Below are 26,694 nucleotides of genomic sequence, written 5' to 3' on the forward strand. Positions count from 1 at the left end.
GAGGAGAGGAAGAGGGAGAAGAAGAGAACCGGGCGCAGGGGGGCCCATCTTAGATTATTTTGTACGGGGCCCAGGCAAGACTGTCAGCTGGCCTGGATGGATGGATGGATGGATGGATGGATGGATGGATGGATGGATGGATGGATGGATGGATGGATGGATGGATGGATGGATGGATATGGTTTCCTCGAGTGCAACTATTCCTAAATTTTATTCTGAAGGTTCTCTGTAGGACAGTCCTATAACAATGTGGTGCACTTTATTTGGCCCAGCCCTCCCTCCACTCACCTGAACTCCTCCCACACCTGTCTGCACCGGGAGGTGAGGCAGGTGAGGCAGGTGAGAGGCAGGAGAGACAGTAGCGGAGCTTTGTTCGGCCATGGCGGAGTCTCAGCTCATCTGCATGGACAGCGAGCATGTGAACGAGAAGATCCCGGAGTCCCGGCCGGAGTTCTACTACAGCGAGGAGCAGCGCGCGGCCCTGGAGCAGCTGATGCGCCACGGAGACGGAGCCTTCAAGATGCGCCTGAAGGAGGACAACACCAGGGACTTCCTCTGCGCCCGGGAGGTCCAGCTCATCCGAAAAACGTTCCTCGAGTACGACACGGACAGTGACCCGGAGTCCGGGGAGCAGGAGAAGCCCAAAGAAGCGTCCAGCAGCGCCGACTCCGGGGTCCACTCCACCTACTGGCCGCAGATGTCCGACACCGAGGTGCCGTCTCTGGACATCGGCTGGCCGGGGACCAGCGGCGTGTACAAGGGGGTGACCCGGGTGTCCGTGTACACCCACCCGCCCAAGGAGCCCGGGCCTCACATCAAGGAGGTGGTGAGGAAACTCATCCAGGGATCTCACAAGGTAAATGTTCATTTAGAGAAGTAAAGAGAACTTTAAGCCTGAATTATGGTTCTGCGTTAAATCAGCCTTTACAGTTGAATTTGTCATCATACTCTCACGTTTCTGCACTGCATTTAGGCTACATTATATTTGATTGTAAAATAATGTCAAAAGTAAAAACTTTGACAAACATAAAAACTAAAGTTTAAGAGCTGAAAAGGAGTCAGAACTGCAACCAGCAATCATTTATCTTAATGTTTAGCCTCATTTACTGCATATGGAGAGAAAACGGTTAAATTTCGTCTTATTTCAGAGAGTCACAAGTACCGTACTTTATAAAACGTAGGAAAAACCTCCAAATTATTCACATTTAAAAACTTCTAAAGGGATTTTAAAAAGTTTTTGAATAACTAAAAGATAATAGATGTGGTTCGTTTATTACATCAAGGATCCAATCAACTCTGCAGATTAAGATTATTTCGGTAAAATAATTGGATTAACAAACCCTCCGAGGTTTAAATGTAAACTTCTAACGTCTGAGCTCCAGGAGTCCCTGACAGACTTGGCCTGGAGCTGGAGAAATAACTTTGAAATATTTGAAATGGTTGGCTGCGGGAATCATGTGACTCTGAAAGCGTCATCTCCTCAGTCTGAGAGCAATTACCTCAACGTGCCCCGTCTTCATGAATTATGCCAGTGAGCCTACATGACAGCTGTAGCTCAGGGCTATTTTCTTTTATTTATGTGCAGGAGAGACTGACATCTGTCTGAAGTTAGATGATCAAAGGCAGACTGATTGTGATGTCAGTATAGACACTTTGGGTCAGATAATTTGTCAGTTATGATTAAACAAAGAGCTATGAGCAACTATTTTTTTATTCTACTAAAATTAAAGAAAAAAGTGATGGAAAACAACATCTAGAAAAAAAAAAAATTGCATTTTTTTCATTATTGTCCATCATACGTCACAGCTCTCGATGGGCCTGTTCTGAATGTTTCTCCCCAGTTTTCAGACAAAGCACCCACTGTGCTGAGTAAAAGATAAAGATAATGAGTTTAAAACAAAGTTTCACGCCAACACAACCATATCCTGTGATCATTTCAAAAACCTGTAAATAAACCTACACTTAGTAGTTATAAACTGAAAAGAAATATGATTTCAGTGCTTAAAAGTTTTGATTATAATTCACTACATTTAAGAGAACCTTTGAAATAATGTGAAGCGTCTTAATCTCAGAGGATTTTGTAAAACTTTCATAAAATGTCATCTTTAATAGCTAGCAGCGCTTTAGTCTTTTTTTTTTGGTCCGTTTAAATGGTCTTTTTATTCTTTTATAGCAAAGGAAGGTGCAAAAATGCACGCGCCCAATTACGTTAATTGCATTTTCCAATTTATAATTTTAATCTTAAACCTTGGAGATGATTGTCAGATCATGAGACTGGAGTTTGTCTGTTTTTATAACTCAACATTTTCTACACCTCTGTTTTTTACTTTTGTTTTCTCTTGTTTGCTCTTCAACTCGTTCTGTAGAAACTACTCAGTCATGAGAACGTCACAGCTTTTCTCAAAATAAGCCTTCTCCCGCCTGGTATGTGATAGGAATCTTCTTTAAACATAAGAAGTGGGTCATAGTGAGAAATCATAGTGCAGTTTTGAAAGAAACTTCTGCTGAAATACATCAATTTGAAAGTAATTTTGAGTGACATTAAAAAAAAAGGCAAATCTTTTGCCTTTCATGCCTGTTTCACATTCTGCTATAGAACAGGTTGTGTGAGCGTGTTGGAGATCTTCTTAGTTTATGTTGTGATTTAAAGTAAGACCCAGCTGAGAACATGTTTTTGGCAGGTTTCAACAAGTTAGTATTCTACAGTGTTTCCATCTTCAGGTGGAATTAGAAACAGGAGCGAAAGCTGAAATGATCTTTGTCCCTTCTTTCAAACTGCAGTGAATGTTGCGAGCTTGTTCAGCTTATTTCAGCAGGATGACCCAGAAACCATCGATCCAAACTCTCCGAGAGATGTTGGACAGTTGAAGTGAGGCCAAGAAAAACAGAAAACCTTGACAGAAGATGTACAGTCTATGCCCTGCTGTGTTTTCTTTTCTTTCAAAACTAAATGACAGATTTGAAGAAACATCAAAAACAAGACATAACCTTCTTTATAAAATGCATACCGTACATTTTCTTCTCAACCTTGACAGATGTGTCGGATGGCTCTCTTGTCGCATGTAAAGTTGTTCAAAGTCCATCACCCACGACAGCTGGTGAATCATGCAACGTTTGACTCATCATCATGATTGTTTAGTCATGTGTAATCTTAATGCTTTTGAATTGGAGCTTATCAGACCTGGACCATATTTTCTTATGAAATATGAAAAGAAAACTATACACGTCAACCAGAGCCGTTTTTCTAATTACTTTTCAAATTATCCTTTAAATGTGTCTTCACGGATTCAGTTATGACACATACAGAACATTCAAAAGTAAGACATAGAACAGGGAAGGGTTAACTGAGCAGGTAGCAGTAATTAAGCCCACGTAAAAGGCAGAATCATGTGCAAGTTTTTACATGCTGAGTCATCAGTCGTGCAAATGGAGAGTTGCGTTGTAAATGTCAGTTTCACATCAGGACTTGCCACAGAAAGATCGAGCCACCCCCACAAAATCTCACAGCCCGGGCTTGTGCTGGTACTTTGCAGGCACTCCTTCCCAGTTTTCCCTAACCCACTCCGAGATTTCCGCGGCTTGGCTGGATTGCTCGAGGTCCCAGATGTGCACGCTGAAGCAGAAGAGGAGAAGGCTTGCCCGGGGTTTTGTGAACGAGAAGAAGCAGAAGCTGCAGTCTAGGCAAACTTCAGAGGAACCTCAATCCAAACGTTATATAAACTTTACTGTTTAATATGTAATTAGAGAAGCACATGCTGGAGTCTGACAACTTAATGAACCGATCATGTGTTGTTTCAGTCAGTCATTAACTCCTCAAAGCCTGCTGGACTCCATTCCTCCAAATCCATCGGTGCCTCACAGAGGAGGAGGATTATGCCACATAAGGATGTCTACGTTATTTATGTTATAGTGAAATGAGCTTCCTGGCAAACAGTTGTTCATTTACTGCTTGAAATTCACTCAGGAGAAAAATATCTGCAGAAAATATCATTTAAGTTTACACCCAGTCTTTCAATTGGAAAAAAAAAAACGAATCAAAAGTTCTGCCATGAAGATGAGGTTATTCTGGAACCACTGAGAGTAAAAATGACACTCATTTGGATCTAATAAGATTAAAGCATGCGGTTTCCATGAGGAAGAATAATTTGTATTCGATTATATGAGACCACATCTGAGCGCTGAGGTGTCTGTACTTGTTCTGAACAAGTCACATATAAAAGTATTTCCATTACATCACAAATCAAGATCGAGAGAAAAGCCTCAAGCCCACACAAAACCAGCCAACGATTACAACCCCTACTCAGAACTTCGGACCCATTTCCACGCTTCCAATAATAGGACATTCATGACAGTGGCTGATTTATTTATTCTTAAGCTACAGCTGAAAGAAAAAGGTTTAAAAGCACTTGGTGATTCAGGAACAAAATGTGATGTCACAGTTGCAGCGGAGCTGTAGTCATGTTTTTATGGCTTTTTTGAGAACAGTGATCTCACTCAGGTAGTGTTGACTTGAAAGAGCAAATTCAGACCTAAGCTTGTGAAATAAATCTCCTTTTGCAGAAAGTATCAAGCATTCATTGCGATTCATTAATCTGAAGTGAATTCTGTGAACTCCTCTAAAATGTCTTGATCCAAATGGATGATGATTTTAGCAGTTTACATGTCCACTGCGTTTAGCCTTGCATGTCGAGTTCTTTGGATAAATTTGCAAGAAAAACCACCTAAAACCTGACTTATTCCAACTTGAACTGCAGCTGACTCAGCGTGTGTATTCACAACATGAATAGCCTAGTTGTTTGTGGGATATTAGTCAGACTTTGTTTGTCCATGACTCTCTCTCAGATAAAAGATTGACTAGTTTTTATGATCTTCCTTATTCTTTGTTGATTGTTCCACATTAAATTAATTAGTTCAGTGGTAAATATTCATTTGTTGGTCATATCAGGCCACTTCATGCTGCGCACTTCACCGTTTATGACATTTAAACTTAGCTGGACTGTGGAAACGCACTCAAAGTAGCTCCAATAAAGAAATAAAAGGAGACTTGCATGATCATTTTAAATTGCAACATAAAAAGTGAACATAAAACCACAAACCGTGGCTGTAAAACACCTAACTACCTGACTGCAAGCAGTCATCGTCTTTGTAAAAAAATAACATTCAGCACATATTTGAATAACAAGCTCAGAGAAGATGAACATACCAGAATACTGCTTGTGTGTGGTTTGTTTTTTGTATCGTGCCACATCCTGCAGTGCAGTTTTTGTTTATATGAAGTGGCATTTGTGAATCATAACTTACTGGATTTTGACCAAACTGTTTTGAGGAAGTTTTTCTAATCACCTCGGAAAACAAGTTCTCCCAGATCATCAACCGCTCAAGGAAATTATCTTCTTAGAATTTAGGTCATAACAATAACTCATACTATTGTTTGTGTCAAACATAATTTATTGAATATCTAGGACATAAATGCAGTGTACATTTTCGTTTGTGAAGAGTAAAGCAAAGAGACATAATAAACAATACAAACATCAGGATAGAAAATGAAGAAGAAAAAAAAACCCTAGTCATACCGACCCACTCTCCCTCCCTCCCTTCTGCTCATCACGTGCAATATAATAATACAGGTAGCAAGGAAAAAATATATATATATATATATACATGTACATACACGCACCTACACATACATATACAGTATGTATACTTACATATACATATATATACACACTTATATACATAGATACATATCCACACACATATACATACATTGGAGGTCTTTATAACGTGTCTACTATTAGTTGTTTGCTTAGCTACGTAATGGACAAGGGGCAGCCAAATCTTAGACTGTGACTCTCTTATTCAGAGAGAATCTTATTTTTTCAAGATGCAACGCATTTTTTCATTTCATTGAGCCAATGATTAAAAGTGGGGGCTTCCTTCTTTTTCCAAAAAGTCTGTAATGTTTTTTTTAGCTGTACACACCATAGGAAAGAAGTTGCTGTTGTGACTTTTCCAATCTAGGTAGCTCTTCCAATTGTGTAGCTGAGTAAGTGTACTGAGCAGCTTGAATGTTTTCCCAGACAGTGGCCATCGTCATGGACCTCCTGACAGACCTGCAGATCCTCCAGGACCTGCTGGATGCCTCGTCACGGCGCGGGGTAGCGGTCTACGTTCTGCTGGAGGCCAGAGGAGTTCCCCACTTCCTGGACATGTGTTCTCGGCTGCAGATTAATGCGATGCACCTACGGGTGAGCAGAGAGCTCGACGAACACGTCACAACAGAGCGGTGTCAGGAGGAGGAGGAGGCTCACTAATAACAGAGCTCCAAACAGAGGAACATGGATGTAACAATGATTGCAGTCATAATTACGAATTAAAACATCTCCCAGATGTCTGATCCAGTTGAAAACATTACCTGTTAGATCAGGATGTTTTTTAAGTAGATAAGTTCCAGGTCAGGGAAGTCAGATCACAAAAAAATAAAATAAAAAATGACAGAACTTCCCACTTAGTCTCATCCACAGTTAGTTCAGGTTCCCACTGCTGCTGTCTTCACTGCCTTCATAACACAATGAGCTCTCACAGATTTAACTTGTTACGCACACAACCTGTGTGACTGTAAATCATGTTCTGGATGCCAAAAATACTTGTAATTTTTTCAAAACTATTATAATTAATGACTTTCTTTATCTTGGTCTGAAATCAGCAGAACAATTACATGAATCTTAAAGTGCTGATTTCAATAAATACATTTAAAACTTGTATTTGACTTTGAGGCAGAAACACATGCAGACTGTTTGACTGTACTGACGTGGCCTTTTTGTGACCAAGTTACTACCTCTCACTCATGCATTTGCACTTTTCACACTCGTGACATGCTCTCGGGCAACACGCCTGTCCTCTGGCCTAGTTTAAAACCAATTTAGAGCTAATGATTCTGCAGTGTGAAAAGAGGAGGTAGACACTGCAGATAGTAATGACAGAAGCCGCAACGGTGGCGTTTACAGCCTCCTATTATCAGTGTTTATTGAGTTTGACGGTGGCAAGCCTCAGGTTTTTTTTTTACTGTCAAACAGGTTTATGCAGCTCATATCCTGATATGCTGTAATGCTGTGTCATCATTTCTCCAATTTGATTGTTCAAGTTTGACCACAATTGATTTCCTTTCCACCTATAACCTTTTTGTAAATGGTTCTAAATGCCACAAAATGGTTTAAATTTTATATTTATCAGAGAACCACCTGGTTAATTCTTTCCTGAAATAACTTTTAAGCCTTTTTTTCTCTGTGCTGCAGAGCCTGAGAAATGATAGTTAGTGCTGATGCAGATATGAGTGAACAGCACTACCTACAATGAGCCACACTGTCATACTATCTTCACTGGGACACAATACCCAGCCTTATCTGCTGTATGCACAGTTTTACAGTGTAGTTTAACTGGAGCACTGGAATAACTGCCCACGGCAGTGTCAGTTGATACACCGTGAAAGGCTTTTTCAGAGCGCAGGGCTCTGTTACTCTTACTTCTCACAAATGGGCATTCATGGGTCCTGAGAACAGATCCAGAGGGAGGAATTTGATGTATCACCTCCTCTGTGGCGCTGACAGCAAAGGAAAGCCTCCTCCAAATTTGTCCACCCTGTGTTTTTTACGTCTGCTTGCTGCTTAGTTTTTTTTGTCTCTCGTCCCTTTAAGTAAACACACCTTGCTAAAAGAGGTTGGAAAAAACCTGGGACTCATAAGTGCGACAACTCATGTTAACAGGCCCATCAGTAAATCAACAACGTCATGCATTGGTTGTTTGATCGTTGAGGATTACCTGTGTGATGCCAAGCCACCTGAAATGTGTAATTAAGCGGGTGTTTCTTTGCAGAACCTGCGTGTGCGGTCAGTGAGAGGTGCGGGGCTCGCCCTGTCATATGGAAAGCTGCCTGGGTCTTTGTGCTCCAAATACATGCTGGTGGACGGAGAGAAGGTCATGTTCGGGTCCTACAGGTGAATATCAAGCATTGGTGCATACAGTCATGTTTGCCATTTTCTTTGTTTGTTTTTGACTGAATGGGAGAATCCCCAAGACATTTCAAAATGATAAAATACCTTAAATTTGAACTCCATATACTTGTAGAAAGAGAATCAATATTGACCCATCGGGACCAGAAGTGAACATGTGTGTCCCTTTAAAATGAGGTCAGTGAAAACTGTAACACTGTCAGGAAATTAAAGTGTCCCCACCTAGTGTAAATTTAAGAAAGCAAATGAAGTAAGAACCTCCTGATGGAAAAGTACTGCAGCGATTGATGTGTTTCAGCTGGCAATAAGTGATTTCCCCCTTAACCAATGCAGTGAGCTGCTTCTCGTTTCCCAAACATCCATTTCTGGGAATGCATTCTGCTCTCCTGGGAAAAAATATTTCCCTCTTTCAAAATTGTCAAATTGTTGATCTAGATAAACAGAGTGACTAAGAGGATAGTTAAAACTACTAACACTGGAAGAGGAACCTTCCAACACCTTATTAAAACCTGGAAGAATAGTGGGAACCCATCGTCAGGAACAGACTCAGCTTTGTTATTTACCTCCCAAAACTCTGGCTGACTACCTGAATATACAGAATAGAAAAGTCATTTTTTCTTCTGTGACGGCACAGGCACGTGCCAAGATTCATGGCCAGGATTTGTCAGCTCAAATTTTGAAAGTGAGTCTTTTAGGGAGGGTGATGCCACAGATTCAAGAGCTTAAATCCATCAAGAATTCTTGATATATGCCAGAGAAGTTTTCTATTTTGCAAGGATATGACCCTTCATGAAATCCTGATAAAAAAGATTCATCCAACTCTGCATGTAAATTAATTTTTTATACAGGAATGCTGCTCGATAGTCAGCACCCTTTTGCAGCCGGGTAGCTAGATTTAGATTTTACACCCCTTTAGCAACTTCTTACACAATATATTCTACGAAGACCAAGTTTTTCAGTTCCTCTTCATGACCTATGCATGCACGCACGCACGCACGCACACACGCACACACGCACACACACACTTTTTATCCTCAACTTTCTTGCTTTACACTGTCTTTCTGGAGAGAAGAACAACATATTCTGTTATGAGAACAGAGAAGCACATAAACAGTTTATGTGGTGGCATAAAGTCTGACCCTTTCGTTTGTTTGGGCATATATTAACTTTGAAGTTCTTTGCAAAGGTGAGAACAGAGAGCAGCAGAGACGCAAACAGATGCAGGAGCAGACACCAGATCCAATACAGTTGTGACCAAGTTGTGGATTTGATCCTAGCTCGTGAGATCTAGAGACTATCAACGTCTTTTCTAGCAAGTTTTGTTGCCAGTGTCTTTCTGTTAAACCCAAACCTCCTCACACATGTGAACAATTATTCAAAGCTTTGAAAAATGATACAATCAGTCAAGACGGAGCTTCTTTGCATAAAAGTAAGACAGACAAAAATGTTCTGATAACACAAAAACTTATTCTCAGTAGGTTTTTTTTTTTTTTTTCCTGACAATTTATGTCTACTAGTCCTAGTCCATGTTAAGTGCATGATAAACCTTTTGGGTTTAAAGGTTAATTACTTCATCCTTAGCAGCTGTATCAAGCGGCTTTTTTTGCCCCCATGATGACGAACTAATTGAAACTCGTTAAAATGGCAATACAATTATAGGATTAAAGAAAACTAAAGTGTTAACATGAAGCGTTTCTGTATGAGCTGCAGAAGAAACTCTTGGATACAGCCCAAAGCTCTAGAAGCATTTTGTAAGTGATTATGTGATATGTCGCCAAGCTGATGGGATGAATTTATCATCACAAATGCTAAAATACAGCATGTTTTTACCAGGTCCAGATTTATTTTGCACAAAAAAAGTATAAAATAAAACCTTCTGTCTTGCAGCTTCACCTGGTGTTCATCTCGGATGGACAGAAACACGATTACTGTAATGTCTGGACAAATTGTGGACTACTTTGACAATGACTTTAGGGAGCTGTACGCTGTGTCTGAACACGTGGATCTCTACGGGGAGTTCAACATCACAAAGCCGCCTCTTCCAACACCCATCATGAAGCCAAAAGTTGAGCACATCCGGCCTTTACCTGTCTCCACATCACGCTTCCAGGTGTCAGTCGAGGACTCTAGACAAACTGACCTGAAGGTACCTGCACATAAGTACCACAATCCCAAGTACTCCTTGGTATTTGGGAATAGCATAGGTTTGACAGGTTCCCTTCAAGACCTGTCGACTCAGAAGAACTCGGTGGTGACGGCCGGGCTTAACCAAAGGAATGGCTTGCAAGGCTTGGCTCATACCAAAACAGAGAGCAAGGAAAAGATGGACCAGGTCTCCTCACCGAGTCCAAGTTCACCTGCAGAGGAAGATGATGACAAAAAGAACCTGGCGGCCGGTCCAAAAAAACATCGCAGCTCCTTCAGAAATTTCTTAAAAAGAAGGGAATCAAATCAAAATACAGAGACTATAGAAGAAGGTGTGGTTTCTCCACAGAGCCCTGCCCCCACCTGTAAAACACCAGAGACCAATGGCATCGCAGTGTCAGAGGAGGAGGACTTGTTTGAGGTCAATGACAAACCAGCACCACTGAAATCCAAAATGAAGAAGCCTCCAAAGCTCCTTCAGAGGAGCGTGTCTCTGCAGGCCATCAACGCAGGCGACGAAGACGGTGCGTGAATATTTCACTTACAAGTTCTTTTACTTATACGTTTTTATCATCATAATAGATATTTTCTTCAATAATAGATTACTTTCTACCAAAAATGAAAGTAATCAAATTGCATATTTTTTTACAAAGTGATAAAAATCACCCAAAGATTCAACGTTTATTACCAAAGCATAGTAACCACAAATTTAAGCAGAAGTTTTAAATACAAGTTAAAATACATTTAATCTTTGTTCAAATGAATGACATCTTTACAAACATGATGCTTTGGGAAATATTTAGAACAATCTAAATCTACATTCAAACTCACATGATGGTTAAAAACCAGAAAATGTCTCAGGGGAAGTTTGAAATGACTGGAAATACCCTTGACTTATTTCTTACCATGGGTTATGTGAGAAGATTAATACGACTGTGAAGTATATGAATATAATAGGGAAGCATTGTAGGTCTAAATGAAGATAAAAGAGTCTATGTTTTAATAATTCCCTTCCTTTCTTTGTGTTTGAACAGGATTAAAAGGCCGGCGACGGCACCATAAGAAGAACTGCATCCAGTCATAATATGAAAAACAGCCTGCCATATAGATGATCCTGCTGTTAAACACACTGCAACAGATGAGTCACAGTATCGGCGAAATGTAACCTGGTGATGCCACTTCATCAGCCAATTACAGTGTGTGTCTATGGGCTGTCATGCAGAGAAAGGTCACCACTGAAGACCAGGAAGTCTGAACGTTGAAGCCAATTACTGCTGACACCGGGAGATGTCACTGCCATTTTTCACTATTCCATATTTTTCTACTTTTTTTCTATTAAATTATGCCGTAATCAAGTGTTGTTTCTATATTTCACACTTGGATGGTTGAACCTAGATAGTGCATAGGTAGTGTATTACATCACACCTGTTAGTTACGCTGTTGCTATGGGGACAGGGCAAGTGATAAGTCGCGGTGTCGCCTTACCCTGGACTCTTAGGTAACAAAGTAAGAGTGTGTATTACAGGCTGTGAATAATGCACAAGGACTGTCTTTTTCATCCGGTTGAAACTGGCATAAAATAAAATGAAATGTGAAACCTTGAAAAGTCAGTTAAGATACAAATAATCCGAATCTTTCAGCTCTAATTGAATAAAAATTGGACTGTGTCATTGAACCTCAGGCAAGGTGAAAGTTGGTTTAAAAAAGAGGTACAGAGCTTTTTTAAGACAATTTAATAGAGAGGTTCTTATTATTATGAAGGCAATTCTAATTCTTTGTATCTGTAAATGTGACACATTTAGATCCTCTAGTCTGTGAATAAAATACAAAATCTCATTTGCAGCGGATTGCAAATAAGGTTTGGATAAATGTACTGTAGAAATTCTTTGGTGGGTTTTGCCGCTTTGTTGTCTTATGGAAGAAGCTGAGGGTCATCGTGTTGCTGTCCAATAGAGGGACACAAAAGGAGACATTTATCCATTAACGGATGGCCTGAATAATGGAGGAAACTGGAAATGTGTTTTGAAAATTGTAACAAAAACTTAGAAAAACGGCTTTTCAGAATGAAATTCAAGGAAAGGATCCGATATTGATGGCATTGTTGTTAAAATGTGAAAGTCCAGACAAAGCAAAATGTTATCCATGCAATTTATGTATGTATTCATGCAATTTTGCTTTAGAAGTTTTGAATTTCAAAAAAAAGGGGGGGGAGATTATCAACTTTTTAGAAGTTGATTTGCATCACGGGTAATTGAGACAGCTTTTTTTAATAAATTGAGACATTAAACATGAACTGTTTTTGTGTGTACTAGAGATGGTTAAAACTCCCTGACATAATCAAATGATCACAAATGTTGAAAATTATTACTTTCTTTTTTATATTTCTTTGTATCTATCGTATCTATCCATCTATGTTCAGCAAAGAAAACGTAACCCTTTTTTTGCCAAGTAAACTCTCTGAGGTCTTTTAAACTTTTGGTCAAATTACCACTGAGATAAAAATACAAAAGCTCCCATTTCAGCCACATCTTACAGTTTTGTTTGTGGCAGTTGGTTTTACAGGGAGGAATCAGTCATTCCAGGTTACTCCAGGTTTTCAAAACTGAAGTTTTGTTGTGCGGTTTTGCTTTTACCACTTTTTTAAGTCCAGTAAATGCAGCATGATGTGAAGTTGGTTGGAGTTGAAGATGAGGAGGCTGAATGATACATCTCTGATCTGTGATGTCACTGAAAATCTGGCTGAATGAAATTATGTTACTTTAGACATAACAGTTCTGTTCATAACATCTCCCGTTTTCTTGATTATTAGTCATTTTATTATTATTACTCCTTTAACAGTGCATTGTATTTACAATGAAAGTCAGATGCCAAAGAATAATTCTCATCTGAGGTGACTCCGGACCAGTTGATGTCAGGAAATAATGGGTTAAACAAGATTCGTGCTCACTTTGCTTCTTTCTTGAAGAGTAGTTTATTGACTTTGTGTAATGGAAAATACATATTTCATTCACAGCTGACTGAAACACGGTTTAAGATACAGCAGTTTGTTGTGCTTTGATGACACGTAACCTGCTGCTGATGGGAATATCTCCAAAGCTGCTACAGCAGAAGAGGAAACAGTTTTAGTGGCAATTAAAAGTGAAATAATTTATGAACTGAGCTAGTGGTCTCACATGCCTCCACTGGTGGTCGCTTTATTGAAGCCAGAACATTTGAGTGGGAGAAATCAAGAATGACCTTATCTACACTTGACCCATAATCAGCGGTGCAAAGTGAGGTGTTGTTAATTAAACTGCGGTAACCCGGAGAGATTACTGATCTGTGTGTGTGTTTGTGTGTGTGCTTTCCTTGGAAGGTACACCCATAAAAATGTTGTCGGTGTATCTTGCAAGCAAACCACACACACACTGGAAGAAAAACTTCTACACATGCACTACTGTCAATCTGATTATTTAATGCCAGTAGATGTTAATCCCTGTTTGCAAGATTAGATCAATCCCCAGATGTTGATTACATTTAACAAAGTTATAAATAACCAAAAAGGATAAAACTGGAGAAAGGAAATGGACTTGGGCTGGACTTGGACTTGAGATGACCGTTCATTTTTATTTTAGATGCAGAATCTATAGGAAAAGGTGACCAAGAAGATGATCTATCAAAACAAGTTATTGTTTTTTTGGGTGAATCAATGTGAAAAAAAAAAGTGTTGTGGGTGTATCTTCCAAGGAAAACACACACACACACACACAGGAAAATCTTCTACACATGCACTACTGTCAATCTAATAAATCTAACGAGTGAAAATGATAAGATAAGACCATTTCTCATGACTTCTTACTTCCTCTCAAAATTCCGGAAATAATATGCTTTCCTCAAAATAATTAAATAAATTAAGACATACAGTAATATACATAACCATGTATGTAACTAGTGTGAGTTCCTGATCAGCCAGACGTGGAGTGAGGATATACCACCATCTGCTGGAAAACAGCAAAATGGACTTTGAGAATTGAAAAAAAAAAAGTTTATTGTACAAGTACTTTGAGAATTGCATCATTAAGTCATTAAATTATACATACAGAACAGAATATATATAAGTACAATTTCAACAATTCATAAATTAAAAAATACAACACATTTATGACATTGTCAAGCTTTTGAAATGTATTTACAACTATTTACCAGCAATAAAGTTTTTTTTCTTTAACATTTAGATGGATGAAAGACACTGAGTAAGCACTACTTATTTTTCTGCAACTGATCCACTCAGTGGGCAGTTTAATTTTTACATCACAGACTGAAATGAACACCATTAAATATTCAAATGTGAATGTGAAAATGCTCAAACTTCTGCTTTTTTAAAGACGAGAGGCGCTCACACTTCCTGATGATCAAGCGCATCTGATTAGCAGCACCTGGCTGCTACTTTACTCTCTCTCTCTCTCTCTCTCTCTCTCTCTCTCTCTCTCTCTCTCTCTCTCTCTCTCTCTCTCTCTCTCTCTCTCTCTCTCTCTCTCTCTCTCTCTCTCTCTCTCTCTCTCTCTCTATATATATATATATATAGTAACACAAAGGTTTTGCTTACTTTTTTTTCCACCACGTGTAGTTTTTGGGAAATATATATTGACAGTGTGATATGTCAAGTCATTTACATCTGAAGTCGTGTTTTCCCAATTTTAGGACTTTCTTTTTTTTATTATTTATAATTTTTATTTTTCAAAATGAATACAGGGACAATAAATAAAAAAAAAGGTTAACAACACCAAATTTCACATAATCAAAAAAAAGAAACATTACAATAACACCAAAAAAAAAGACAAGGGGGTGGGGGGAAGGGTTGGTACAGATAAACTTTAAGAATGATGGAGCCTCTAGCGCCAATATGAGGACTTTCTAAGGAGCACAGGATATGTTACGACGCTGTGAAATGTAAAACTTTAGACTCTGAAGAAGGCGTTCTTTCATTGTTTGTATTTTTGTCTACATGCAGTTTCTTTGTGTCTGCCTCTTTTTGGTCATTTTATATTTTTTTGCGTTCGCTTTTCATCTTCCTTCGGTCTTTTTCTGTGTCTTTGTCTCGCTTTTATCTATCATCACCATCACCTTCGTTCCTGTTTTGACCAGCTTTTCAGTCTGCTCCGCCCCGAGTTTGCAGTTCAGTAGAAAATAGGTCATGACTCTAACTAGCCAACAACCTGTAACCTCCCTCTTCTCAACTCTGCAGGAGATGTATGTCAGTAGGAACCATCAGTCCCTGCAGTCTGAGCAGTAGTGCATGCACTTTGCAGAAGTCATTCGAAACCAATAAAATCCAAGCCACAAATAGTTAATTTTTCTCTTGTAACTTATAATGTAAAAGAGGAAATTTGCATTAACAGTAGTGGCAGTAGTGTGCGTGTGTGTGTTTTTTTGTCTTGACTCTAAAATTCATGATTCTTTATAAGACATCGAGGATCCAGGGACATTTCAGTAAGAGGAGGTGTTGTTGATGACTTTCCTCTTGCGTAGAGACACCAAGTCATAAAAAGGGTCCTTGGTGATGCTTGCTCTAAAAAAAATAAAAATAAAACAAAAAAACATTACAATTCAGTTTAAAACAGACAGTTTTCTTTTGTGCCTCTTTGTACACCACGCTTGGTCGTCAGTGAATTGTTTTGCTCGAGACTGAAGGATTTCTCAGAACTCTGAACACCTTGAAGTCTCATCCTGAAAACGGCTAGTTATTCTTCCCATATTGTATCTTGCTGTTGCTAGGTACCTGTGTGACTTTCCTGTAAAACCAAATCAAACTGCCGATGTTGATTCAAGGTGACAGATACTTCAGCCATGGCTGATTACTTGAACTCCCTGTGTGCATGTTTTTCGAAGTCGAGGCGTGACGCATGTTCGGCGTGCCTCTCACCTGACCGCGTTAATCCAGTCGTCCCGCTCTTCCGCGCTGGCTGCACTGAGCTTATAAGACTGGTGCTGACCCTGAACCACTCTTCCTTTGTTTTCTGTCTTGCAGGCCTTGATCTTCTGTCCTTTGGGGCTGTATAACTCCAAACAGTGCTGTTGGAACACAAAGGCACACACACGTGTGTCACAAAAGCCCTTGGACTCACTGTTTTGAACAGGTTTTGCTGCTGTTTGGCTCATCATTAGAGCCTGTAGCAGCAGATATCATGTTTGTGAAAGATAGATGCTCCTTCATACCAAACTGAATGATACTCTACCAGTTTGTGTGAGTCTTGCATCTCCCTGATACAAAGATTTTCCAGAGGAATGATCCCAATTGGATCTTTATCCTGGAGGACGAGACACATGTCAGTGACAGTCTGGGCATGTCTGACATCTCCGTGGTTGTAAAACAGCAGAGAGGAATAAACTTACCGTGGTGTATTTAAAGTAATACAGGCAGCTGTCTGTCAAAATAAACCACCTTCTTTTCCAGGTTTTAATCCGACCACCTTCAACGAGAATTAGAAAATAAATAAACAAATACCGTATTTTCTGGACTATAAGCTGCACCTGCATATAAGCCGCATCCGCTCTATTTTTTAAAAATAATTTAAAAAAAGATATACAAGCCGCACCTGCATACAAGCCGCATCCGCTCTATTTAAAAAAAAAAAAAGATATTCAAGCCGCAGATATTTATGTTGTTAGATTAGATATTTACTACATGTACAGAAGGATTTTGAACTGTAAATGATGTACATGTTTGTACCAAGAGAAAATAACCAGTATTTATTTATCTATTTATCTGTTTGAAATATCATTCTACCTACTTCTATCTGCTAAAGAAGAAGTAGCGTATTCTTCTTTGCATTTATTTTGTCTTAGTTTTGATTCTAATTCCGGTTAGAGCGCCACGAGCGGTGGAAGAAAAATCCACAGAATAGCCGCACCTTTGTATAAGCTGCATGGTGGAAAACCTATGAAAAAAGTAGCGGCTTATAGTCCAGAAAATACGGTAAATAAAAGACAAGGTTCTGGGAAATCAACTCCAATCAACTTAATCTTTGCCGTATGGTGTTTAAATCATCATCTCACCCATTTTTAGTAGCCAACCCTCTCGGTCCGGATTAAAAAACGTCAGCGTGAGGTCATTCCCATCATCCTGTGGGATCTTGAACGGCTCACTGCGGATGCTTGCGTACAATTTCTGAAAGATATTTGAAGATGTAAGAATACGTCTGACTCGATCTCAAAATTCTTGTTGTCCTTGATGCTGAATTAAAGTAGAATTACAATATTTGAATAAAAATCTTTCACAAAATCACAAATGCGCTTCATTATCAAAACGGTTATTTATTTCCTGTGACGGCAACAATCCTTTCCAGACATTTAGTGGCACACTTGGATAGTGAACATTTGAAGATCCTGCTAAATATTGTTTCATGTTCACCTACATGAATATACTTTTGTCTGCTGTTTCTGCAACTTATTTGTAACTAAACATTCACTTTACATCTTCAGGAATACTGTAGTTTTCAGGGACATATTTCAGCTTGTGAAACCTTTTTGTGCAGTTGGATATGTGCTGCAGCTCAGTGCGCTCTTACAAAGCAAAGCATGTTATAACCTTTTATACCCTTCTTTTGATACTCTGCTAAAGTCCTAATGGTCTTGTTGCTCGTTTGGTTCAGTATACAACACATAGTGCAGTCTTGCAGCACTTCTGCAGATAACTGAAGATCAGTGCTTGCTTGTAATCCTCACCAGCGTTCACACACTTCTCTCACAGAGTCTTCACATCACCTCTTGACATTTTGAGAGCTGAAACTGGGATTCCCACATATTTAGTCTAGCAGTTTTCCAATTTGTTCATGTCTTTGGACAAAACTGTTGCTGATGCACTCACAGGAAAAATTAAGCAAGAAACAATCAGTCCCCCTCTTCATGAAGAGTAAAAACATTAAAGATAAATACTAGCAATATGAGAGATAGGTGAACCTTAGTCATCTTTTGTTTTGTTTGAGATATGAGATGTTTTTTTTTTTTATTTTATTTTATTTATTTTTTTATTTTGTTATTCAAAATTTAGTGCAAAGCATCTTCGGTGCCTTTATTTTGGAAAAATATTCTAACTTCTGTGCTCTGCATTTACAATTAGTAATTTACAATATTATCATTCTCACTTTCACAGATTTGTTTTGTCACGTAAGTAGTCATACTGATGAACAAGAAGAAAAGCCAGCTGACCGTGAGCAGTTCAGTTGGCAAGTCCTCGCCGTGGTTTATGCCTCTGTTCATGGAAACAAACCGCTGCAGACTCGGTTTGTCTTTCACGTTGGGATTGTGGAGACTCGTGTTCAGCATGATGATGGAAAAAGACAGGATGTAGCAGGTGTCTGTCACAGAAACCACAGCATAGTTTTCTCTTGGCTGAGCATTGTTATCACTGGCTCAGTTGTATGAGTGCACCCATTAAAAAGATAAGATTTCTGTCAATTCTGTCAGAGCAAAAAACATTTATTTGGAGCTTTTAGGTTTGCTCTGGTCAGAAAAGGATAGACGAGACATTTCTGCAGCTTTCATATCACAGTAATCTATCATTTGGGCTTTGTAGAAACACTTCTTAATTGGAGCGCACAAAAAGACTGAAATAGCCCTTTACCTGTTGATTGAAAGACTCTCGGGTTACATTCACAGTACCGAGCTGCAAACGCCTCCATCATCCTGTCAATCTTCTGAGCTTCTCCTGGGAGGCGGAAGCTCCACAGAAACTGCCTGAGAAATATCAGTGATATGAAGAAAATTAAATACAATCACAAACCATCAAAGACAAGAAGTTTCTGGTAATAAGATGCAAGACTGAAACATTTCATGCTTTTTCACCAACCTCAAAGCCTGCACCAGATTCAGGTCGTAGAACTCATGTAGATCCACAAACGCTTTCAGCACCTCCAGATGCATTTCCTCCCTGTGTCGCAATTGCAAAAATGGACCATTAGGTCATTAAAAAGAAGAAAAACACTGCAGAGAAATACCAAAGAGAGGGATCGCTGACAAAGTTTGATGTGACAGGAAGGTAGGACTTGGATGTGCAAAATTATTTTTTCCTCCCCCCTGAATAGTTATTTGCCTTTAATAAGTAGTTTCAATAAATGTTTAAAGGAGCCGTCTGTAAGAAATGGCCAAAACTGGTACTGCAGTCACTTTCAAAATGTTGTTGAGCGGCGTGTACCCTCCCCCTCCTCCCCCCGACCAGAGGTTGCCAGGTAGGCTGCAGAATGCAGCAGGAACGTAGGCTGCCATGGCTGCGATAATTAGAGCCGAGCTGGCAACCCGGATGCCAAAACAATACTGACTTGGTGATTGGGAGATAGGTGGAGGGTGGAGCTTCAGAAACAATACTGACTTTGTGATTGGGAGATAGGTGGAGGGTGGAGCTTCAGGCCAAAACAAAAAATGACAACATAAACATCAGTTGAGGGCTGCAACTCCTCTTTTTAAACTGGAATATCCTGGCTTGAGTGCTGTTGTCAGTGACATAAGTATTTGAAATGAACATGATTTTTAATTGTCTGTTGACATATCGGGGTCATTTTATGATTAGTTTTATTATTGCTCTTACATACAGCTCCTTTAAAAACCACATTCATTTTTTTCAGGACTATCTTGACGCAGTTTTATTGTACGCTGTATATTGATCATTAAACTAGTTCTGATTAACTTATGACACTTCAAAAAGTCAAAATGGTAAAAATGAATTGAGCTTATCATATAATTTGCTGACAGTTTTGTTTTCTCCTGATCAAAGTGACATTAAAGCTGGTGCTGGGTCTGTACGTGACGCTACATGACCCCTGGCGTTCCCTTCATGGGATTTCAGAGTGACTGTTATTAAGAGAGTTTACAGGGATGTTTTCTTAAAGAAAATATAATCTTGGTTGAATTCAGGTTAACTTCTATTTATAAGCCGTCTAATAGTTTGCATTAACCCATTCAGATGGAAGACTTTTTAAACATTTTTATTACTCAACCTCTGAAGACACAAGAGACATGAATATTTTACTAAAGCAGAACTTGTAAGCCTTGACAGGAAGGTGAACCTGTCCTAAAACTGGAACAGATACTGCTGTCAGGCCGCTTTCATCCTTCTTTGCTGTGCTTCAGCCTGTCATCTTCTCGCAGGCTAGTAACCATGGTAACCATGGCAGTAGCAGCGATTAACCTCAGTTTGAGACTCATCCTGATTGAATTCACTGAGCCTGAGTAAAAGTGTATTTACTTTCTGTTTGACTTGTCTTCGAATCTCATCCAGCCGCACGTCATTCCAGCATACTGTACCTTTCGCCCAAGAAGTTTCCGATGGCGCTCTTATTCAGTCCCTCCTCCTTGTAAAGAAACGCTGCCACTGACTCTGCTTGCCATTCAATGAGGCCATTTTCGACCAGGTAATTGATGCCCTGCAGCAAAAGGGGTGATGGTGGGTTAGAGTTACATGAATAGTATTTGGAAACTAGAATCATTTTGTCACGTAAAAGTTTATATCTGCAGATTTTGATTTACAGCTTGAATATGTGGTCCAGCTTCGAAGTTAAACTCTGTTTTTCATGTGAAATGTTGGCCACAGCTTACGTCTGTAATTCTAATTCTTGTTCTTCCCCTTTTGAGTCATAATTGACATTTAGAGACTCATAAGATGACAAGGATGATATCCATCTGAGAAGGTGCTCAGACCCATTTCTTCAAATATGACCCTTGATTCTGAGCATGTACTGCTGCAAAGCGTTTGTTCAATTCAGTTTCACTTAAAAGACCCTCAGCATGATGAAGTCTTGAGACTTTACATCCGGCCACTCGTTCTTAGGCCCGAGTGCCGAGCAGCATGAGGCCGAGGGCCTGGGCTAACCAGGAACCCGGAGAGAGGCTGCTGTGGTACAGTTACACCTCTGCACCACTTCACGGAACAGGATGTGGGTTTTCTCGCTAAAGCTCGTCTTCTACTTATGCGCTGTGCGTGTGCAAAGTCTGCACTTCTAAGCGTCTAACACACACACATGAAATCCACATCCGCTGCATGGAGTCATCTGTGCTCTCATTCTGTTGTTGACAGTGTAATCCAGATGAGATTAAACTAATAATATCTTGAAAGTTACCGATGAACTACCTAGAAACGTCTCCATGGATGTACTGTAGAGCCCTCACACGTGAAGACCCATGTGAGTAAGGTTACTCTCCTTCCCCTTGAGTTTGGCCCATTCTGCCGGATGTGATGGATAATCTTTGGCATAAAAACAACTGAAATATAATTTTATAAAGGAACAACAATGCTGTTGTAATAGTTGGTTTATGTTCACAAAAAACTTTTTGGGGTGAGATTGACTACTTGGTCAAGTTTATATATATCTTCATTTTCAAATTTGAATTATCTGTTTGAAAATCAGCAAGAATCTTCAAGTCCATTGTTTTGTTTTGACCCCCCCCCCCCTTCCTTTTCTCCACACCTCTTCCCTACATTGACTCCGTGGTTAGGCTCATACATGGTCACATTGTTTTCACTCTCCTTATGAAGGCAAACATCAGGTCTTGGTAAGGATTTTTTCCCCCCAGAATGATTGCAACAAAAATATAACACCTTTAGCAGCTGTGTGAACAAGTACCTGTGAAATTAAAGGTAATAATAGAAGAGTAGTATTTTGATCCCTAAAACCCACACGCAAAAGGCAAAACATTGAAACTGTTAGTGAAATAAAGTGGAAAACCAGCGACCAAATCAGGTGTCAAAGTTAATTTTCTCCTGCATCAGGGTGCTGGCGACAGCCGTCATTAGTGTTTCACGTCACCACAAAGGAGGTGTTTATGTGTACGATTACAGTAACATACAGTAGACTCACCATGTTGGGGTCCATGTTGAACTTCTTTTTTCCTCGTAGGAACCTCCTGCTCCTCGTGACAGTTTTGCTGCAATAAAAGACAAAAACACACATTATTATAATATAGAAGGAGAAGTACAGGATTGCAATTACTAAATGTTGCCTTATTAAGCAACCTACTTACTTTTATAATACTTTGACATTTTAAGTGTTTCATAAGTTAGCGTAAGTTAGTGTTTTTTACTTTTTTGTAAAGGTGTGTACTGATGTCTGGATCTGATTTAAGTTTTGTTTTGTAAAAGATAACTCAGTGGTAAATGAACATCAAAATAGTTAAAAGCTAGTCAGAAAGTCAGTCATAGAGGTACTAAAACTAACTTGTTTTGTCCTCTACGATCAATGCAGGTGGGTGGTTGGGGTGTGAAAGGGGGGGATTTGGGTGGGTTGGGGGGCTGTTGAGGTTTAGCGCCAGACAGTGACAAGCTGTGGCTGACATGCCGGTAATTGATCACCCAAATGTAGCATTGCAACTTGCAGCAACAGAAGTGGCAGGAAATCCATATGCGTGGTCAAGAAGACACGCGCAAACGCCCACAAAAGCCCATTCTTTTACATTTCTGTGATTGTAACAGTGAAAGATCAGAAAATAAATCAACTGACTATTCACTGATATACTCACTGTTAACTTAAGCTACTAATTATGAGCTAAAAGTTAATGAAAACAGCTGAAATAAATCTGCACCCAAGAGTCTGCGTACCACGACTGCAAGTAAAGCAATTTATGCAGAAACAAAAGGCCAGAAGTTTTTTCATGTAGTCTTGTAGATATTTCAAACTGCAGAGGCATCAGTTGTTTCATATTTGATGGAGTCAAACAAATATCTGAATAAAGCCGATTGCATAATTTTGTCAAATGACCATTGTGTGTGGTGTGGGAGGCTGAGCTGTATCTACGTCACTCAGATACAAACAAGAGGCTGAGCTGAATCACTGGTGAGCTGAATGTAAAAAATGCCCTCACACTCACTCCTGTGTAGTTTGAGGATTGTGGATGTCTGGCATGACATTATGTTGATTTATCTCCAGCCTCAGCTTCTGCAAGGGGGACTAGGGAGAGGATGGTGACGTTAGCGAGAGACCAAGGTTTTTTATTACATCACAGGAAGCTGCAGATCCAAGGAAACAGTTTGAATAACAGACCTTGGTGGGATAAATTCATTGCAGTACCTGAATGTCGTCCAGCAACTCAAACTCCTGAGTCTTTGCTTTACCATCCCGATTCACCTCAGCTGAAGTGAAACGCGGTGGAGCTGTGAGGTGACAGAAAAACATCAGCGGATGTGACATTTATAGTTCTGGTTCATATGCACCGCTGTGGATGTTAAAATTCTAGCTTACACCTACACTTGTGAGAAGTTTGTGAATGCTTCAGCATCAACTGGTTAGAGAAGTGGTCAATGAATGTGGCTTAAAAATAGCCTCTTTACTTCCTCTTCTTTAATGACTCAGATTGAACTAAGATGCGCTGCCGCCACTAAAGTATAATACATTTGTGGATGAATTTGAATGGAAACATTTAAAAAATAACCAACATTCAAAATTGGTGGTCAAAGACATTATCTCAGGTCTCAAATAGTACACAATGTGAAAAAGAATTAAACACTTATACAGGACTGTCTCAGAAAATTTGAATATTGTGATAAAGTTCTTTATTTTCTGTAATGCAATTAAAAAAACAAAAATGTCATACATTCTGGATTCATTACAAATCATTACAAATCAAATAGGATATTTGAGTTTTCTTAAACTGTAAGCCATGATCAGCAATATTAAAATAATAAAAGGCTTGCAATATTTCAGGTGATTTGTAATGAATCCAGAATGTATGACATTTTTGTTTTTGTAATTGCATTACAGAAAATCACAATATTCAAATTTTCTGAGACAGTCCTGTACAGTAAATTTTCACTGAAATACAATTCAATACAAAAGACAGTCAACATCAGCAGCAGCGGTGGCAGGTGGAAAAACTACTGCCACTTAGACTTTCCATAAAGACCTCAGGACAACTTTGTGTTTTAGTTGTTTATGACAACCTAACTATAAAGCGTAAAGGATTGACGAACGTACCTCTCCCCCACAGAAAGCTGTCTTTTCTGCTCACGGCCATGTTGTTGATGGTGCAGAGCGACTGACAGCTGTACAGGAAACAACCTGAGTGTCATAGAGGAGGGGAAAAGAAGGCTGTCGCTGCCATTCTGACACACGACTGTGACTCTGAAGGAACTCAAGTTCACTCACATGCAGCAACACTCACAGCACCGCTAATGGTCAGCAAAACACTGAAATGTAATAGAGATCTTCTTCATAATACACAACTCGTACATGTAAGAGAATATAACTGATATGACAAATATCGGTGCTGCAACTATTCTACTATCTACAACACAAAAGTCGGTTTTATTCATGTTTTCTTACTTTATTACTTTTTTTCCCAAACTCTGTAAAACAAGATTTGTCCTTTACTCAGTCTAGGTTTTTGTGGCTATGTTTGTAGCACAGTCTTAGGATCTCACTCATCACATTTCTTTCTCATTGGTGCATTTTCTGATTTGCTGCCACGTGCCAGTTTGGCCTGAAACTGCAGCTGGTTTTAAGTATTGGAGGAACCATGTAGATCTGATGTCCTCAAATAACCTCCGTTCCAAGAAAGTTAGGACACTGCATGAATAAAAACGCTTTGCCCTGGTGATGTTTACCACTCTTTAGCATCTAAATGTATAAAAGTCTGTGAAACGCTGAGAGCAGTTGTTGGAGTTTTGGATGAGAAATGTTGTCCCAGTCTTGTCTGATATAGTATTCGAGCTCATCAACAGTTCTGGGATTCTTTGTCCTACTTGCATTTCATGATTTACCAAATGTTTTCAAGCATGAAAGACAGGCCAGTTCAGCAACTTCTTGTACAAAGACATTTTTTTATTTATTTATCCTTTATTTATCCAGGAAAGTCCCATTTAGATACAATATCTCTTCTGCCAGGGAGTCCTGGTCAAGATGGCAGCAGAAAAATAAATTCAGTTTCATATAAAAGAAAATACATACAAGGAAAAGTAACTTTACAAAAAATAAAAACATATCAAAACAAGACACAAACAAACATAAAACATACAAGGATCAGAAAGCTAAAAAGAATTCATGACAAATAATGGCACTTGACTAAAAACAATGACATTGTTCTGTGAAAACTGATTTTAACATATGTTTGAAAATGTTAAGAGAGGGTAAATATTTCAAGTTGAGTATGTGTTGTAGTTCATTCCAATCTTGCGGTGTATAAAAGGAAAAGGCCGATTTATCCAACTCTGTTCGAGTGCTTGGGACCATGAGGAGAATTTTCTCTGATGATCTAGTGTTATAGCTACTAGAGTAATATTTTTTTATATGTACAGCGGCAGTTTACCCAGTAATGCTTTTGCAATAAATATTAACATATGTGTTTTTCTCCTTAGACTCAGTGAAATCCATTCAACCATTTGATACAAATTACAATAATGTGTAGGTGCACTTGAACCAGTTACAAACCGCAAGGCAGCGAATGCTTCTGTAATGGATGCAGAATTCTGAAAGAAGCAAGGCTTTCTCTGAAAAAGATCATGTTTGAGTAGTAGCAAATGTTGATTTAAAACCTATGTATACCTTTCTGCACCGATGTTTCTTCTTTAAATGTACCAGCTGCTCATTCTGTCAACACTCATGCACCTCCATCAGAGATGTACGTTTTTGAACTGAGTGCTGATAACAAGTTGGACGTCTTTCATTCGGAGAATGCAGTGTCCATGGGTCCCAAGATTTTGGAATTTCTGGATCATGTTCACCTTTGCTCATCTGCTTCTTATAGTCCAAAAACATATACGTCAGGTTAATCGATGATTGTAATCTTTCCGTAGGAGTGAGTGTGAGTATATGTGCACCCGCTGGTGTCTACATGTGGCCCTGAGATGGACTGGTGACCTCTCCAGGAGTTTCCCTGCCTTTCGCCCTTAGAGAGTTGAGACAGACTCCAGCAGATCTTTGTGACCCTGAACACGATGAAGCTGGTATAGATGATGGATGCATGGATGTTCACACGTCTCTTCTTTTTCACATGAAAGAGCTATAAACTGACTTTGTGGATGCAAACAATAACTGTGGTCTTTTTGTATTCTTGAGCCTGTTTTTATTACAATGCCCTCTGACAAACTGAATATCACAGGTATCCACTATTGATTTATGGTTTTATCCCATGCACACAGAGATTTCGCCACATTCTTTGAATTCACTATATAAGGCAATGTAGATGAGATGATTAGAGTGTTCATAATTTCACGCTGAGGAATATCATTCTTAAATTGTTTCACAATTGGTGGACACATTGTTTGCAGGCAAGGGAAGTTTATTTGTCCAAGGCTATTCAAAGTGCTTTACGTAGAACATACAGTGAAATGTAAAAGAAGTATTATAAATACATTTAAAATAGAATTAAAACAACAACAATTGTTTTGATGAGCAGTGGCAAAAAGAAAAGTTTTTAACCTTGATCTAAAAACTGCTGGGACTGCTGTGAGGAGCATAAAAAAACTGAATGCCTCTTCTCCATTTTTAGTTCTGAATCCGGGAACAGAAAGTAGACGTGACACTGACGATCAGCTCTAGCTGTATTTTAGTCCTAAATCATTCAGTGCTTCATAAACGAG

General features: G+C 39.2%; 2 protein-coding genes across 2 annotated transcripts; one reads left to right on the forward strand and one right to left on the reverse strand.

Annotated features, from left to right (window-relative positions):
* The first annotated feature begins 320 nt into the window (after window positions 1-320).
* On the forward strand, window positions 321-12,447 carry fam83fa (family with sequence similarity 83 member Fa). The gene is made up of 5 exons (XM_061711013.1): window positions 321-856; window positions 6,081-6,248; window positions 7,873-7,994; window positions 9,897-10,678; window positions 11,189-12,447. The coding sequence occupies exons 1-5, from the start codon at window positions 380-382 to the stop codon at window positions 11,236-11,238; spliced, it is 1,599 nt and encodes a 532-aa protein (XP_061566997.1). The 5' UTR covers window positions 321-379; the 3' UTR covers window positions 11,239-12,447.
* Window positions 12,448-14,712: 2,265 nt separating this feature from the next.
* Window positions 14,713-24,140, reverse strand: LOC133421424 (cytohesin-2-like). Its single transcript, XM_061711014.1, has 13 exons — window positions 24,092-24,140; window positions 23,189-23,271; window positions 22,989-23,068; window positions 21,983-22,049; window positions 20,433-20,551; window positions 18,982-19,062; window positions 18,757-18,869; window positions 18,342-18,490; window positions 17,190-17,301; window positions 16,527-16,603; window positions 16,370-16,441; window positions 16,057-16,205; window positions 14,713-15,702 (listed from the first exon to the last, which is right to left on the reverse strand). Exons 1-13 carry the CDS (start codon window positions 24,129-24,131, stop codon window positions 15,621-15,623), a joined length of 1,224 nt encoding a protein of 407 aa, XP_061566998.1. The 5' UTR covers window positions 24,132-24,140; the 3' UTR covers window positions 14,713-15,620.
* Window positions 24,141-26,694: the final 2,554 nt, after the last annotated feature.

This window comes from Cololabis saira, chromosome 21, assembly GCF_033807715.1.
Source record: "Cololabis saira isolate AMF1-May2022 chromosome 21, fColSai1.1, whole genome shotgun sequence".
NCBI classification, from domain to species: Eukaryota; Metazoa; Chordata; class Actinopteri; order Beloniformes; family Belonidae; genus Cololabis; species Cololabis saira.